The 18185-nt window shown below is 31.9% G+C and overlaps 1 protein-coding gene across 1 annotated transcript in view; it reads left to right on the top strand.

Annotated features, from left to right (window-relative positions):
* Positions 1-4521, top strand: part of LOC145267090 (prostaglandin E2 receptor EP4 subtype-like) — a 191145-nt gene extending 186624 nt beyond the window's left edge. The window contains exon 5 of the mRNA XM_080123083.1: positions 3914-4521. Within this exon, the coding sequence (XP_079979209.1) occupies positions 3914-4384 (471 nt within the window). The 3' untranslated portion in view covers positions 4385-4521. The remainder of the gene's footprint in view (positions 1-3913) is intronic.
* Positions 4522-18185: the final 13664 nt, after the last annotated feature.

Raw genomic sequence — 18185 nt, 5'->3', positions numbered from 1 at the left:
ATACATCTACATACATATATATATATACATCTACATACATATATATATACATACATATATATATATATATATATATATATATATATATATATATATATATATATATATATATATATATATATTATATGTGTTACATGTTGCATGTGTCGGATTTGTTTTTATTTTATTCATGGATTTTTGGATTCATTTAATTCTAAACATCATCACTGTCGCCATGATCATTGAGGAATTCTATACATATATATATACATATATATATATATATATATATATACATGCATACATATATATACATATACATACATATATATACATATACATGCATATATATACATATGCATACACATATATACATACACTCGTGAACAAAAAAAATGGGCCACACAAATTTTATACATTTTATTGCACTAAAAGCTATATTGAACAAAGAACAGTTGAACAAGGAAACTTAAACGAGACTCATAGCACAGAACAAGACATTTACTTTAATAAATACTGTGTATGGAATTGCATTCCCTTTTGATTTCTTTAAAAGATTAATCCTTTTAGATATGTTTGAAACCAAAGTGGAACACTGCGGAGAGAAGATGCTATTCCATTTGCTTTACACAGCTTCCCACAGTTTGTCATTATTCGATAAAGTTCTTCCAGCCAATGCACGATATATTATGGACCAAATATTCTCGATTGGTTTTAAATTGGGGCTTTGACCTGGCCAAAATATCACATTAATTGAATTATGAGAAAACCATTTTCTTGTGACTTTTGCAGTGTGTGCAGGAGCATTATCACGTTGAAAAATAATGTTCTGGATATTCCCAGCTTCTGGATACTTGATAACAGTCCTGTTTCTAATATTCGAATGTATTCCTTTGCATTGATTGACTTCTCACATCTAATAAGTTCCCCAACTCCTGCTGCAGTAAAAGTTCCCCATACCATTACCCCTCCATTCCCGTATTTAACTGTCGTTTTTATTCAACTTGGTGAAAATCTTTCTCCAGTTATTCAATTGCCCCCTTCAGGAGCATCACTAACAAGACAAAATCTTGATTGATGTAACCAGAAAACATTCCTGAACCAGTCTGTATCTTTCTTGCCATAACACGAGAAAAATCTCTTTCAATCATCGATGTTCTTCTTAGATAAAAATGGCTTCTTTGCACACCTTTTAGAAGAAAATCCCATTTCTTTCATTCGTCTAGATATTGTATATCTAGAAAGAGAATTTCCAGCCAGTTTTGAATTCTTTGCTATGGTCAACATAAGTTTTCTTTCAATCCTTCAAAACATTTAATTTAAGCCTGTGGTCATCCTTCAAAGTAAATGCTCTAGGGCGACCAGATCCAGATTTCCCTTTTACCAAGCGTTCGACTTTGAACCTTTAACAAATTTACTTCACTACAGAAAGAGATGTTTTCACATTTTCTTTTCTGAAAATATCAAAAATCTGCGTGTAAATCATTTTGGACTGCCTTAATCCTGCAATTCGGTTAATTATATTCTCGCCAAGATGCGGTCTTACCATTTTTAGGATTAATTTTTTCACTCATTATTATATGCTATAATAATAATGATCTGCAAAATAGAAATTTTCAGTTAAAATTAACAAAAATTCATGGAAAAATATTGAAAAATCGATTTCTTCTTTTTTTCGCTCTTGGTCCATTTTTTTTTTTGTTCATGAGTGTATACATACACATATATATACATCTACATGCATATATATACATCTGCATACATATATATACATATACATACATATATATACACATACACACACACATATATATATATATATATATATATATATATATATATATATATATATATATATATATATATATATATATATATAGTCTGAAGAAGATGTGAGTAAAAAAAAATGTAAAAACCAAATAAAATAAAGAATGAAGTTTCAATTCCCGGAACAAAAACTAAATTTAACCTATCGCAGACTTAGCATCTGCATAATCCCATTTCTAAAATGTTTATAATTATAAAAGAGAATTCAACTACGTAAGCGTATTTCCTTTCTATAAGGATAAAAAAAAAAGCCTTGACTAAAATTGTTAAATAGAAATAGACTGAGCACTTTCATTTCTAAAAAAAAGTCTTCTACTATAAAAGAGAATTTAAATATATAATGGTAAAAAAGAAACCTTAACTAAAATGTATATATATATATATATATATATATATATATATATATATATATATATATATATATATATACATACATATATCTATATACACATATATACACATATATGCATATATATACATGTATATATATATATATATATATATATATATATATATATATATATATATATATATAACTATGTTATCAAATGTAAATCTTACACAAAGCAAAACTGATCAACACTATAAAAAGAGAGAGAAAAAAAAACAAATATATTAACTGAAGGATGAGGAATCAAAGTTATTTATTAATTTATTACATTACCTGAACAATAAGGAAAAGGTATGGGGTAAGGTAAGGAAAAAAATTTTCAGACCATGGCATTTCGATGTTAAATGCTTCTCGTCAGAGGAGGAGAAGAATCAGAAGTATACAAAATACAAATATCGGAGAAACTGGCTTCATGACATTTACAAATGAAATGAGAATGAAGGAATAGCATAAAATGGTAAATAGTAATCAAAAGTAGGTACAACATATAAGGGTACATTGGAAGGGTGGTATATATGCAGGTAATATTTTTTAAAAAGTGCAGGCCGCTATGAAACCATTGGGGTCATTAAACAAGAGCAAATAATAAAACTGCTTTAAACATTTTCCACTGAATACTCTTTGTCTGAATACTTTATACACCAATTTTCGAGTCTTTGGATCAAAGATTCGTTGAGTATATAGGTTGAGAAATGTACTCTCACACACACACATTCTAACTTTATATATATATATATATATATATATATATATATATATATAAATTGTTTTTGTTGGTGTTATTGTTATTATTATTATTATTATTATTATTATTATTATTATTATTATTATTATTATTTTATGTATCTAGATAAAATTTTATGTCAGTATTTTCAGCTTTTCCTTTGACAGTGCTTGATATGTAAGTAGAGGAGGGTAGTAAGTTTTGAAAATACATATGGCAATTAAGCTACACAGAATTTTCTGCATTTCATCACCGTGAGGATTCCTAAATTATCAGTGATTCTGCTAACTGGGTTTCTTAATATATATGTAACTGTCGCTAAAATGACATATATAAAATGACATATATAAAATGACATATATAAGGAGTAAAATATAAAGGGCTGATATGCCGTTATATAACAACGTCCATTCTTTTAGTTGTTTTACTCTTCGCCGTTCATATTTGTTATAAATTTTATTTATTTATTATTCATTTTATTTATTTTTATATTTTTATTTTATTTATTCATTTATTATATTTATTTATTTATTATTTATTTATTATTTATTTGTTTTTTATATTTTTATTTATTTATTTATTCATTCATTTCATTCTTTCATTTATTTTATTTATTTATTTATTTATTTTATTTATTTATATATTCATTTTATTTATTTATTTTATTAATTTATTTATTTATTTTATTTATTTATTTTATTGTTTTATTTTACCTATTTATTTTATTTATTTTATTTATTTATTTTATTTATTTACTTTTTATTTTATTTATTTATTTTATTTATTTATTCATTTTATTTATTTATTTATTCATTTTATTTATTCATTTTATTTATTTATTTATTTATTTTATTTATTTGTTCATTCATTTTATTTATTTATTTTATTTTTTATATATTTAATTATTTATTTATTTGTTTTATTTATTTATTTTATTCATTTATTCATTCATTTTATTTATTTATTTATTTATTTATTTTTCATTTTTTCAGCTTCAGATTTTCATGAATCAATTTACAGATATGTCCGATCACGGTTTGGTGGTCATCCGTCTCGCTTCACTGAATCAAATCCTCGACCCGTGGGTGTATATCCTCATCCGGCGAAACACTGTCTACCACGTGTCCCGCGTCTTCCGGTGGGTGTTTCGCCTGAAGCGTCCGTCATTTCTGGATCGCAGCCCGTCACTGACCCTGCGGCGGCCTAGCAGCGAGAGCAAGGGTTCTGTTGGTAAGATGGCCAGCTTGGACAGCCGGAAAATGTCGTTTGGAAGCCTCAACAACAACGCAAACAAGGACGATATCGGCTGGGCAGAGTTCTGCTGGAACTGCATGTGCGAAAACCCGGCCGATAAATATGACTACAACAATGCCCTCAACTCGAGTCGAAGCGACATCTCAAAGCATCAAGTGTCAGTTTTAATAAAATCACCCGCACAGAATGGAGAAATAGCCCGGATGTAAAAAAAAAAATACTATTTTATTATATAAAAGACATCACAAACAAACAGTCCATAGGTGACATGCAGCCTACACACAGTTTTTTTTTTTTTTCTGTGGCTTGCAAGAAAAGAAAAGAATGTTCGTGTCCATTTTCTTTTCTTTTTCTTTTTTTTTTTTTTTTTTTGCAACAACTTTTAAACGACTTTAATCGCTCCTTCCATACTTATGTTTTAGCGATATTGACCTTTACCTTCCCAATGACCGTGACCTACACATCAAGTACAAACAAGTAGACAATCAATTTCAACGTTTCTTAATTTTTCTCGTATTATTTAGACTACTATTCTCATCGTAAATGTTATTTTTACAACGTTTCGGTCTGTAACAGAACGCGGACGCGCGTATGGCAGCAACAGCAGTTGTATGCAAATGAGCCAGCCGTATGCGAAGTGACGTCACGACGAGAAAGACAGAAATAGAAGGACAGAGATAGACGTGTAACACACGTGGGCTAAGAGCGACAGGAAAAGACACGCCCTAAACATTGTCGGACAAAGACAGAGTGCTACATGTTCCACACACCAGAGTCTTATTAAGCACTTTGAAGTACAAGAAGATTTTTGAACAAGAGACAAAGCGTTCTTCAGGAAAGTACCTGTAAATAAATGTCTGCTGTTTCATTGGATAAAAAGGCGTCGGTTCTTTTTATTATTATTTTTTTTGTTTTGGTTTCCTTACGACTGTCTGCATACAACATATTAAGACGTTACAGGTTGATGTAACCTCCGACCTTCTTCGGGGTTATCTTGTACAACTCGGATTTTTTTTTATTGTTGCTTTTTTTTGTTTTTGTTTTTTTTTTTTTGTCGAAAGCGAGCATCTTTTTTGTCAAACTCGGGAATCTGCCAGGAATTTCGAACGGAACCTTTTGTAAATCCACGGAAGAACTATGCTCGTTCCGTCAGAAATGGGTAGAAATCCTAAATAATTCGCAATTGTATTTTGAGTGTCGCCCGCACTGGGGATTGAACCTTCAACCTCCAGAAGAGCGTAACTTAATAACTGAATTACTAAGTACTTTACCCATTACACCGCAAGGAACCGCTGCGACCGAAACGTTGTGAAAATAACACTCAAGATGAGGATAGTAGTCCGAAAAATCCAAATAATACGAATAAGTTTTAAATTCCGCGATGTATATCGCCCCCTCCCCATGAATGTGATACAAAGTAATTTTCGTACAAAATAAATCTGCTTCTATCAATACCTCCCCTCCTGAATTTATCCTCCCCCTTCGGAGCTGGTCTCATATTCATGTGTAATAACTCCATTACTCCACTTGCTTCTAAATCGCTGCACCTCCCCAATATCACATGATAGTCTGTCCATATTGTTTAATGCAAAAACTCTGGCTGATTTTTAAGATAAGTCAACGGGTCGATTTTTTTTTAATACGTGATTTTAAACAAAAACAACAGTACTTACTTGTCATGTCGAAAATAGTAATATATCCAAAAATTACGAAAATTCAACACGCAACATAGATTTTGTAATATATATGAGAGAATCTTAACTATTTATTTTTACAAAAAATATTCACAATATATTACAACTGCAAGAAACAATTCGTAACGATTAAACTTTAAAAAGGCTGAACTAATTTTAACTACTTGTTGGATTGGGGAAGAGGGGAGGTGCCCCCTTCCCTTTTGTTACGGAGAGGCAAAAATATGCTGGTGCTGAAGAAAGAGAATGAGTCCTGGCGAATTGTATTGTTGTCCTTTCCTCCGAATCCTTCCGCGAATAACCAAATTACCTCCGGCCTATGGAGGGGGGGGGTCGACAACGCAGTGGCACTTACGAGGTATAGTCCCGCACAATGATCCAAAACATTTTAACAAAAAAAAAAAAAAAGAAGAAAATGTTCATCACAAAAATTTCACTTCTGTCGGTTTATTGCGTGCGAGTTGATCCTGTGTTTTACGGAGATCACAAAACTAATGGCAACAATGGCGCCGAGAGTTGCGGGGTGGGGTGGGGGAAACATATCTGTAAAAAAAAAAAAAAAATATGACGAAAAAAAATCGAACAAAAATAAAAAAAGAAATCATATATTATTTATCAGATGCATCCACACACAAACAGAACTCAATTTGTGGGGAACAAAATTTTAAAAAATATTATTTAATAAAAACTAAAACTTTATGGGTATTTAACTTTTTTACTTTTTAACCCCTAAGCTGTCTATGTTCGTTTCTAAGAAAAAATTGAAATCGTTTAACGCCAAACTCCTTGATAAGCAGTATAAACCAGTTATCCTTGTTGTATATATTACTATTTTCGTTTCGCAGGAAGCAGGCAACAGTCATCTACACTGCTGATATGAGAGAAGTGGAGAAAGTTGGTCGGAGAGAGAGAATATAAAACAATAAAACAGTGAAGATTTCCGTCAAATGTTGTTGGGCATTCATGTTTGCAACTTGGTGGGCAAGTCAGACATTTGTAACGAAACTGGTTGGTTTAGTGAAAAGATTGCGTATCTTATGAACATGAATAGCATTTGGGGGTTCACCGTGTCTGTCTGCGTGTGTGTGTGTGTGTGTGTGTGTGTGCGCGCGCGCTCACAAGCGTTTATATATATATATATATATATATATATATATATATATATATATATATATATATATATATATATGTGCGCGCGCTCACAAGCGTTTATATATATATATATATATATATATATATATGTATATATATATGTATATATATATGTATATATATATATAAACGCTTGTGAGCGCGCGCACACACACACACACACACACACACACACACATATATATATATATATATATATATGGGTGCGTGTGTTATATATATATATATATATATATATATATATATATATATGGGTGCGTGTGTATGTGTGTTCATTTGTGTGTACGTACATGTGTTAGGTGCGTACTGCGCGTGTATGTGTGCGTGTGTGCATGCGTATGTGTGTTGTTGTGCGTGCATAGAAGCGCGTGTATGCGTGTGTGTCTGTGTGTGTTGTGTATGCATATGCGTGTATTGTATGTATGTTTGTCGTGTTTATGCGCGCGTGTATGTATGTGCTCTTGTTTGTGTGTATGTGCGTATGTGCGTGTATTTGTGTATGTGTGCGTGTGTGCTGTGTATGAATGCGTGCGTATGTGTGTGTTTGTGTGTGCTATGTGTATGTGTGTGTGCTGTGCATGTGTGTGTGTGTGTGTGTGTGTGTGTGTGTGTGTGTGTGTGTGTGTGTGTGTGTGTGTTTGCGTGTTTGTGTTGTGTGTATATTTTTTGTTACCTTTTCATCGACCAATAATGCATAACTTTTCATCGATCTAAGGGAGATAACTCCATTTTACAGGATTTGTTTTTTACTGTCGATTTTTTTACTTTTTTTTCGTACGAGAATTTAGGATGCTGAAACTTAACACAACTTCGAGAAATTGTAAAAGAAAGAATAAATAAAATAAAGGTCGACCTAGACGAGAGGATCCAAAATGGCCGACCAGGACTGAGATATGACACGTGCCGTTGTTTCCTTAATAAATTATTTCAGTTAGAGCCGATGAATTGTCAGATATTTTTTTTTTTTTTTACTTCGTTTTGTTTTGGTAAGGTTTCATTATTATTTAACATTTATTTGTGTGTAAGTTGCTATTTATTAGTATAAGCTCGAGCCGTTGTTTCCTTAATAAATTATTTCAGCTAGAGCCGATGAATTGTGTGTAAGTTGCTATTTATTAGTATAAGCTCGAGCCGTTGTTTCCTTAATAAATTATTTCAGCTAGAGCCGATGAATTGTGTGTAAGTTGCTATTTATTAGTATAAGCTCGAGCCGTTGTTTCCTTAATAAATTATTTCAGTTAGAGCCGATGAATTGTCAGATATTTTTTTTTTTACTAAACCTTACCAAAACAAAACGAAGTAAAAAAAAAAAAATATCTGACAATTCATCGGCTCTAACTGAAATAATTTATTAAGGAAACAACGGCACGTGTCATATCTCAGTCCTGGTCGGCCATTTTGGATCCTCTCGTCTAGGTCGACCAAAATAAAAAAAGACGCAACTACTTTTTTTTTAGGTAAACCTTGTTGAAAGCGCTTTGTTTAGGGGTTGTTTTAAAAATGGAATCGAACATTTAAATTTCGTTCCGTTTTAATCTTTTTTTTTAATCACGTGGTGTGTCAGAAACTGACCTTACGAATGCGTGAAAATATATTGAATAATTCGACCCCTTGTCTTTACAAGCTTATAACTACTCGAAAAATTTAATTCAAACCCTATTTTTTTTTTTCAATTAAAGGAGCAAAGACCAAAATTTAAAAAAAAAAATAACAGGTTTAATAGCAAATTATGCAATATTTGTTTTGTTTTTTTTAATCGGTTTTCTTTAAAAGACTTGAAGAAAATAAACGAAATTATAAAAAATCGATATGAATTAAAAAAAAAAATACTTACCTATAAAAATTACTAATTTTGTAGTTGCATTCTTCATTGTTAAGAATTTATCCATATTTATATTTTAAAATCCATTTATTTTTTAAATAAAAGAACTTTTAAACGCCTATTTGAAAAATCCGCCATGATGCAAACATTTTACGTTTTTATTTAAAACCGGAAGTAGTTTTTTTTATTGTTTTGAATTACGGGTGGACAGAAGGAAGTAAAAACCACACGTTCGCGTTAGCCGTCTACCATTGCGCGTAAAGAAATTTGTGTCTCCATACCTGAAAACTAGTCACATTTTATTTATAATTTTTTGCCTTAAAAAAAATTTTTTTTATTTAAAAAAAAACAGTTCAAGAAATTTATTATTTCTTTTCTAAAAAAATACACGAGTTTTTGATTTAATATATTTTATTTCCACTTTATGGAGTGATTTTTTTTTAATATCTAAAAAAAAAAACATTGAATGAAATTGAAATAATTTTCGTAATAAAACAAAACTTTCTGTACAATATAAGAAGATTATAAGGTTTCATTTAAAAAAAACGTAGTTTTATAAAAGAGGGGGGTTTAAACTTCGGACTTTACAGGTAAATTTCTAAGAAAACATTTCTTTTTTGTTTTAAATTTGAATATATTATTTATTGATCTTTTATCTTCAATTTGTGATATATAAAACTTTGGTACATAAATTAATTATTAAAGTTTTAATAGACATTTCAAAATGGGGGTGAGAATTAAAAAAAACGTATGTCTAAAATATCATATTCGTTTTATCGGAAAGAGCATAAAATTTCACATTGACCCTGAAAATATCGTAAAAATTTTGATAGATTTTTAAAGTTTAACAATTGAAAAAAAAAAATAGCTCGTAAAATTCAATTGATTTCATAACGTAAAAAATTGGCTGTATGAAGGCGCGCCGGCACTTTGTAAACACTGTTGCTGTTTTTTAATAAAAAATAATATTTCTATTATTTTTAAACGACTTTAATAGTTTATTTTGGAAGTATATTCCATACAAAAAATAAACAACCCACTTTAAAAAAGAGAAATTACGAGTTTTTTATATTGTATTCGTAGTTTCGTGTTAGGGGTGTCAAAAATTCCCCCAAAATTCTGGTACACCTACGTATGCGCAAACAAAATCGAAAATAATCGATAAAATAATTTTAAAAATACATTTAAAAATGGATAGCACGACTACCGATATGTGCTCAATTTGAAAATATTAGAATTTTTGACGCGTCTAGACAGTCAGAACGAAATTTTGTAGTCGATAATTCGAGTTTTCAAATAAAAACCAAAGCAAAATATGATGAAAGTAAAAATAAAATAGATAAACCCCATCATTTATTATACCATACCTATTCACACTGAAACACTTATCACAATATTTTGTGGATCTATATTAAAAATCCTTCTTAAACTTTGTGACATATTTCCATTCTATGGAGGTCAGGTGAGAACGAACACCCCATAATTTTATTATACAATATTTCTTCAAACTGAAACATAATTATCAGAGTATACTTACGCAGATAGATATGAAAAGCCTTTATTAAAGTTTGTGCCTATTTCCATTCCATGAAGGCCCGGCGCGAACACAGACCCCACAATTTAATTATACCATCCCTATTTAAGTTAAAACATACTTATCAAACTATTCTTATATACATCTATATCAAAAACACTTGTAAACGGTTTCTTTTAATTTTTAAATTTTTTATTTCCATACTTTGTAGACCATGCGCGAACGCACACCCTACAGTTTTAATGAACCTGCGTTCTGCCAGATCAAACATACCCATTCCTGTGTCTCGATACATCTTCTATCATTATATGTAATCAGTTTTTTTTTTTAATAATCAACCATATAGGAGCCTATTCGTGACCACACACACACACACACACACACACACACATTCAGCTTTATATTATATATATATATATATATATATATATATATATATATAATATATATTATATATATATTATATATATATAATATATATTATATATATATAATATATATATAATATATATATATTATATATATATATATAATATATATAATATATTTATTATATATATATATATATATATATATAATATATATATTATATATATATATATATATATATATATATATATATATATATATATATATATATATATATATATATATATATATATATATATATATAAACCAATGTAATTTTGGCTCTGGTTTCAATATAGTTCCTTTTTTTTTTTTTTTGGTAAATTTAAATTTGGGATTCCACTGGAACATGTATGCACATATGTAACCAATAATGTTTTTATGATAAACAGACCTATGATATAAATAGATAAAATGCTAAATAATATTCAGTTAAAGGTTCGAGCCTTCCTATGGGCGATACTGGGAATATAATTATGATTTATTTAAGACTTCTACCCGGTCATGGCTGAGTGGACAAGATCATACTACTCCCATGTATTAAAAGAAGGGTTCCGATCGAAATTCCGTGTAGATTCCCGAGTTCGACAGAAAGATTACAGAGTTCGACAACGAAAGAAGGTCAGGGGTTCCATCGACCGAAACGTTGTAAAAAAAAATATGAAAACAGTAAATAATACATGTTCTTTCTAGTTTCATTTTATTTCGGTTGAAATTCTCAGCGATCAAGGGGACGCTTCCTAGGGAGTTAACACTTGATATAAACGATACTCAGATATTCGACTATTCCATAAAAGGTGTCTGTTTATATCTTAAATACTGATGAATTCCTATTTACTTTGCCTCCCCACGGGACAGAGTTAGGCACCAGGGTCGTTTTTTTTTTTAACGTGAAGAAAAGAAACAAAAATGTAAAATTGTCTCAGTCGTGAAGGATTTCTCCTCCACTGGAAAAGAACAAGAAATTGAAGTGCAACATCTGAAGAACGGGTGCTATTTATTTGCTTCCCCACGAAAGCAAATTAGACACAAAACCTTTTTTTTTTATGTAGGGGTGGGGGCAGCTCCACTAAAAAGGAGTGGCACTCTGTCAGTGTCTAAATAAATAGTAATTGTCTCAGTATGAAGGGTTTCCCCAACATTAACCAAGGACCAATTAACTCATATGAAGCATCAGAACAGATACTACACTTTGAGCTATTTAATCTTTTATTTGGGTTAAAATTACAATGTAAGTTCAAACTGAACAAAAAACATGGCTAATATTTAATTAGTGTTTATTAGTGAACAATATCCTCATGCCAGTTTGTCATGACAAATCCCTCCTGTACAGAAAAAAACAGACACTCGAGGATATTGTCTAGTAGGCATTCAAGTTCTTTCCTACTTTATGCTGTATTATATTCCTGTTACGTTTAATACTTAACCAGAAAATACCAGCCCTTTCAAAAAATAATCAAATAACCAAGGAAGCAGAACTGTCATAGCTTTCGACAACACAAGAGCAGACCAAAAAAAAAAAAAATGTCAAGGGGGGATATTCGTCAAGCACTAACGATTTTCGTGTAAATTCCAAAACGTGGATTATCTCTCCTTTAAACTGTATAATTTTCAGGTTGGCTTAGGAGAAAGGATAATTATCTAAGGGAGATAACTAGCATCGATTAAGCAAAAATAAGCATTTTTTTTTTTTTGTAAGAAATAATGTTTGAAATAAATAAATTCCTTTCAATATAATTTGCAAAGTAAAAAAAGTTATAAAATATAAATAAATAAAATAAAATAACAATCTGTCGCTTGTTAAGTTTTATGAATTATTTAAAAAGACGTTTTTGATTGGTCAAAATTATAAACTAGTTTCTAGCTAAAACTGATTTCAGCAGAGTTTTAAAGTTGTGTTGAGTCAGCTTCTTGATAATACACACGTCTGTTCACATAACACGTCAGCCCCCCCCCCCCACATATCTAAACTTGGTCACTGAAGGGGCAACCCTTCATACCAACAATTTCTAATCCAGCTCCCATTTCCCACCTCTCGGGATCTGGTACCCCCTTTCCCTCCCCCCTTCCCTCCATCTCCACATTAAAAAACGGCCTTGTGCCTAACTTGCTCAGTGGGGAAGCAAATAAATAAACTGCAGGCAAAGACCATATGTGGGGGTAACTCCACATATCAGACCTTGGTCACTGTAGGGGCAACCCTTCACACCAACAGTAACTATCCAGCTCCCATTTCCCACTCATCGGGAGCTGGTCCCCTTTTCCATCCCCATCCCTCTCTCTACACATTAAAAAACGGCCTTGTGCCTAATTTGCTCAGTGGGAGAGCAAATAAATACAATCTGTTCCGGCAGATACTGCAAGCAAAGACCATATGTAGGGGAAACCCCACATATAAGACCTTGGTCAATGTAGGGGCAACCCTTCATACCAATTGTCATTATCCAGCTCCCTTACTCCCCGGGGAGTTGGTTCCCATTTCCCCTTTACTCCTCACTTTAAAAATCGGCCTTGTGCCTAATTTGCTCTGTGAGGGAGCAAATAAATACCTCAAAGTGTAGTATCTGTTCCGGCAATCAAAGACAATTGCCCTTGTGGCAATCTTTTGGTCAATGTAGGGCCAACCCTATATACCAAATGGACTTCACTATCCAGCTCTAATTTCCCACTTCTCGGGAGCTGGTCCCCCCTTTTCCCTCCCACCCTCTCTCCACATTAAAAAACGGCCGTGTGCCCAATTCACTCAGTGGGGAAGCAAATAAATCCAGTCCATTCACATAACATGCTGTCTTTCAACTCTCTGGTCGTTCCTTTTTCCCCTTTTTTTATGAGTCTTGCATAAACTTGTTTGCATAAGTTCGTGATCGTCAAAAAACAAAAGGAACGTCGTCATTTTTTTTAACAACACCCACACTAGTCAGGTAAGCTTTGATTTTCCCTACAGCTTTTTTTTTTTTTTGCGCTTGTATTAATTAACTAGCAGGCTGCCCGGCATTGCCCAGTCGTAATATGCGCTTAATTAAGATATTTTGATTAATGCAGATTTCGTATTTATAATCTTATCTTGTCTTTTTCTTCTTGTATATAATAAAGTAGACGCAATTTTCCCTTCTGCACGAAACTGTCGTAGGTTGACAGCAACAGATGGCACACATAAAATTATTATATTAACGTCATTTGCCATTACGTTATCTAGCTACAGAACGCATTTACATACACATTACTTTGTAATATTAAAACATTACTTTTATTCCTAGTAGCACCATGATCATCATCGTCCTACTACAAAGGAAGTAGCTAAAGTGTTACCCTCTCAATACTGAATCCCTCTTATGACACCATTCTACACCGAGTGCATTTATACTTTTTCTTACTTTTCCGCGTGTTAACCGTCAGTAGTGTCGAAAATCGAAAAATCCGACCCTAAAAGTATTTTTTTTTTTCATATAGATAGGAAGAATTTTATAGGGGAATATTTTATGTTGCACCGGTAAGGGAGATAATAAAATTTCAACAAATCATTTTTTCTTAGAAAAAAAAAACAAACAGATTTGTTGACATCTGGAAAAATAGCTCAGCGGTTGAGCATTCAACTACAGAGTTAATGATCTCGTGTTCAAGCCTGGGTGTACCTCACCTTTTGATTTTAATTATTTCTCATTAATCAGTTCAATTTACAATAAAAGAAAATGTACTATTTAAAATCGCCGCAATTCATTTCTTTGTTTGCATATTTTAAAACTAAACATTAATCAGAAGTGACTTTTCCAGGGCATTCATCGCAAAGCCCAAATATCAGCTGACGTGATATTGTAAACAAACACAGACGGAATTTAATGAACGATATTATCATTATTATATTTTTATTTTTTATTTATTTATTTATCTTTTTTTCTTGCAAATTAGTCCACCGAAGCAAATTATTCCTCGTAATATATAATATTCAATAGAGGATTTATTCTATAATAATACATACGCAATCTGTATAAATTAAATTGTCACGTTTAAGCAATTTGTACGCCCGAGTAACGCCAGGCGTCCGGCTAGTATTCAAAAAAAAAAATCACAATCATGGAAGAACACGAGAAAAAAATCTTTTGAAGCATTAAAAGTAGTTTTATCTTGTTTCGTTATACTATTACTAAATGAGGAATCATTTGCATTAAAAATCCAGTTAGTATTCTGTATCTAAAATTGAGAAAATTAGTTTTCGCTCAGTTTCGGAGTTAGATAAACATGACATCAAGTAAAATTCGGTGGCCATTTTGTTTTTCTTTGGCTTCGTTTCATACAACGTTGACACTTTTCTCAATTTTGTGGATATTATTCCTTATTTATTTAGCAGGGAGACTCGACGTTGCCCGGTATTGCATGATGATCAATGAATGTTTCACACTCCCATATTTTTATTGTCATCGAAATTGATGAAATCGCCCCCCCCTTTTTTTCAATCAAATCGATTGATTGCCTGCTCTTGTTAGGGGACCCATCATAGTTTCTATGGTTCCAAGTAAGCATTGTCTGAAGATAGCGGTTTCAATCCGACTCAAGTCGGTCAAAACGTGGTGATACAACAGCTATGGAAGGCAATAATTACTGGAGATACAGTTACAAGACTCAGTATTCATATCCTGTCGTAGTTACTCACCTGAAGAAGGCCAGAGGATGAGTTGGCCAGAACGTGGTGAAACAACAACTATGACGATGAGGATAAGAGTCAGCAAAAAGCACGAATGTTTTTTTCATTGTTATGAAAAGAAAAAAAAAGAAAAAGGTTTTGTTTCCTCTTTCGTGTGACGCTTTTCGTTACATACTACTAAAAACATATATATATATATATATATAAGGCTTTCAGGAATATATTCTTTAGTTCTGGGATTGAGTTACGTTTGAAAAAAAATTTAGTCTTTCAATTAGCAATAATTTGTAATTAACTGAAAAAATAATCCCTTAGCTAAGTATTTCTCTCGGCCTCTCGTACTCTGTGTTGATTCAACCATACTAATATTTCTTAATAGGTGTGTGAGCATTTAGAGAAATAGTGACTCTCTTGTCAGCATTACCATCTAATTTACATAGTGTCTGTACACACCACAAACATATGAAAATTAAATGCCAATATAATAAGCCTCTTCACTTCTATATTATAAATAATTTTTCATTGTCATGAAAAGAAAAAAGAAAACGGTTTCGTTACATACTAAAAAAATATAGAAGTTGGTCTTAAGAACTTATTGATGAGGTCATCTATAATATCACCTGTCCGTTTAAATGTATGTATGTATGTATGTATGCATGTAGGTCATGTCATATGCTACTGGTACCATGTAACCCAGTACTACCTGCCTCATGGTCAGGTCACCGGCGACTAAACTGGTTCCCCCACCAGACTTGTTTGGTGAGGAGGATGGCTAGTCTCCCAGAATGATTAAAATAAGACCTTCCAAAGGGCGAGAGACCCTTTTTCGGAGTTAACGGCCAACTAGCACTGTGCGTGTTTGTGTTTGTTTGTGTGTGTTGGGGTGGAGAGGGCTCCTGTAAACCGTGGTGAAGGCAACCTTTCTAGGAGAAACAAATCTCTGATTTAAAAAACCATAAAGCGGGAGACCAGTACCCGCATTAAGCTGGTCTGCAGTTTAACTTGTTGCTGGCTATCTTGCTCTTGCTTGTTGCTGGATCTCAACATTTTGAACCGAGAAAGAGATTTAGCTGTGGTACAAAGCTAAGACTCTGTAACATCATCTGTGTATAGATACTCCCTCAGACATTTGTCTATAAAAATGGTCCTGTGGCGATGGAAAAGTTGTGACACGTGGAGGTTTGAAATGCTGGAAACATGTAATAATTGATCTCAATGACCGCTTTTAGTGTCATGCCTGCTTGAGCATGTGAATTCACCGGTAGGACTAAAAACAAAATTTAAAAAAAAATAAAACAAAGAAGTCATTTTTGAGCTCATGGACTTTAAGTGTCTGAGGGAGTGGCACTCGTCTGACAAGACATTGCAATCATCATGTATGCCTAAAACTTTCGACATAGGCAACTGATTTTCACGAGATCAGGAGATCAGATGACAGATATCGAAAAATTAGCTAAAAACATTAATTCCTTCACCCTCAACTGGGCACTTTTCTACAGGGAGAGGTCGCATTTTTCGCCGATATTTTCGAAAATCATCCCCTCTTTTCGATTGTCTACCCTTTATTTAAACCTATATAACTTTCGGTTTGATGATAGGCGCAATAGCAAACACGTCACTTTTTTTTTTTTTTTTTCGCGTTCTTTTCCTCATTCATGGAACGGTGTCGAGTCGAGCCTGCCTGCCTACTAGCACTTATTTTTTTAATTTTTTTATTTGTTTATTTATTTTTTTTTATTATTTAATTTTTTTTTTTTTGCTCAACACAACACAAACCTCCAAACACTCGGGCGATGCCAGGCACCCAGGCTAGTCTCTTATAAAGCAACATTGCTAATCTTTTCCCGGCGTTAGTTAAAACTACAGGGTTTTTTTTTAATTATTATTTATCTAGGGGAGATAACCAACAAACTCAATTTTCGCTAATCGTCTTGCAAAATTGTTTTCATTACTGATTAACTTTCTATCTTACTGTTTTTCGTATTTTTTTTTTTTTTTAATATTTGCATTACTGCGACATGACAATTATATTGATACATTGGTTTTACTTGAAATTCAATATTTCAATTTTTATTAATGAAAACAGTTGTCGAAGACAATTAGCGAAAATTGAGGTTTTAGTTATCTTCCCTAGAAAAAAATCCCCACGGTTTAAACTAGCGTATCATTCTCGTATATTTTTAGACGTATAAAGGCTAAACATTGACTGACCAGTCCATAAAAAAACGTCAACTTATTTGAGGAAGCATATCAACACAGCAGGCGAAAAACGAACTCGGGTGAAGGGAAGCTTTAAAGGGAAGCCACTCGTCAAGCATCAACAATTGTCGCATAAATTTCAAAACATAAATTATCTCCCTTTCGCCGTTACAAAGTAATTCGCAAATTCGTCCCGTCACGTAATATTTCTAAATGCTAAATAAAATAGAAAGTGCCTACTTCATAACTGCCGCCATATCTGAACTCGAAAATTGTGAACAGGTGTTAATTCCGCCTCCTAAATTCCCAATTATATTAATAGGACGGATTTTTTGGAAGTGATGGAGGGGGGGGGTAATTATCTGTTTTAAATAACTTTTTCCTTTAATTATTTAATAAGATATAAAACCAAACTGGTTTTTATACTTGGAAATTTTCTTTTTTTCTAAATTTTAAAATACTTTGTAACAACTTATTCAATCAATTATATATATATATATATATATATATATATATATATATATATATATATATATATATATATATATATGACTACTTCATT

This window comes from Euprymna scolopes, chromosome 42 (genome assembly GCF_053919585.1).
Source record: "Euprymna scolopes isolate OS-2025 chromosome 42, ASM5391958v1, whole genome shotgun sequence".
Classification (NCBI taxonomy): Eukaryota; Metazoa; Mollusca; class Cephalopoda; order Sepiida; family Sepiolidae; genus Euprymna; species Euprymna scolopes.
This window is presented reverse-complemented; position numbering and strand designations above follow the sequence as displayed.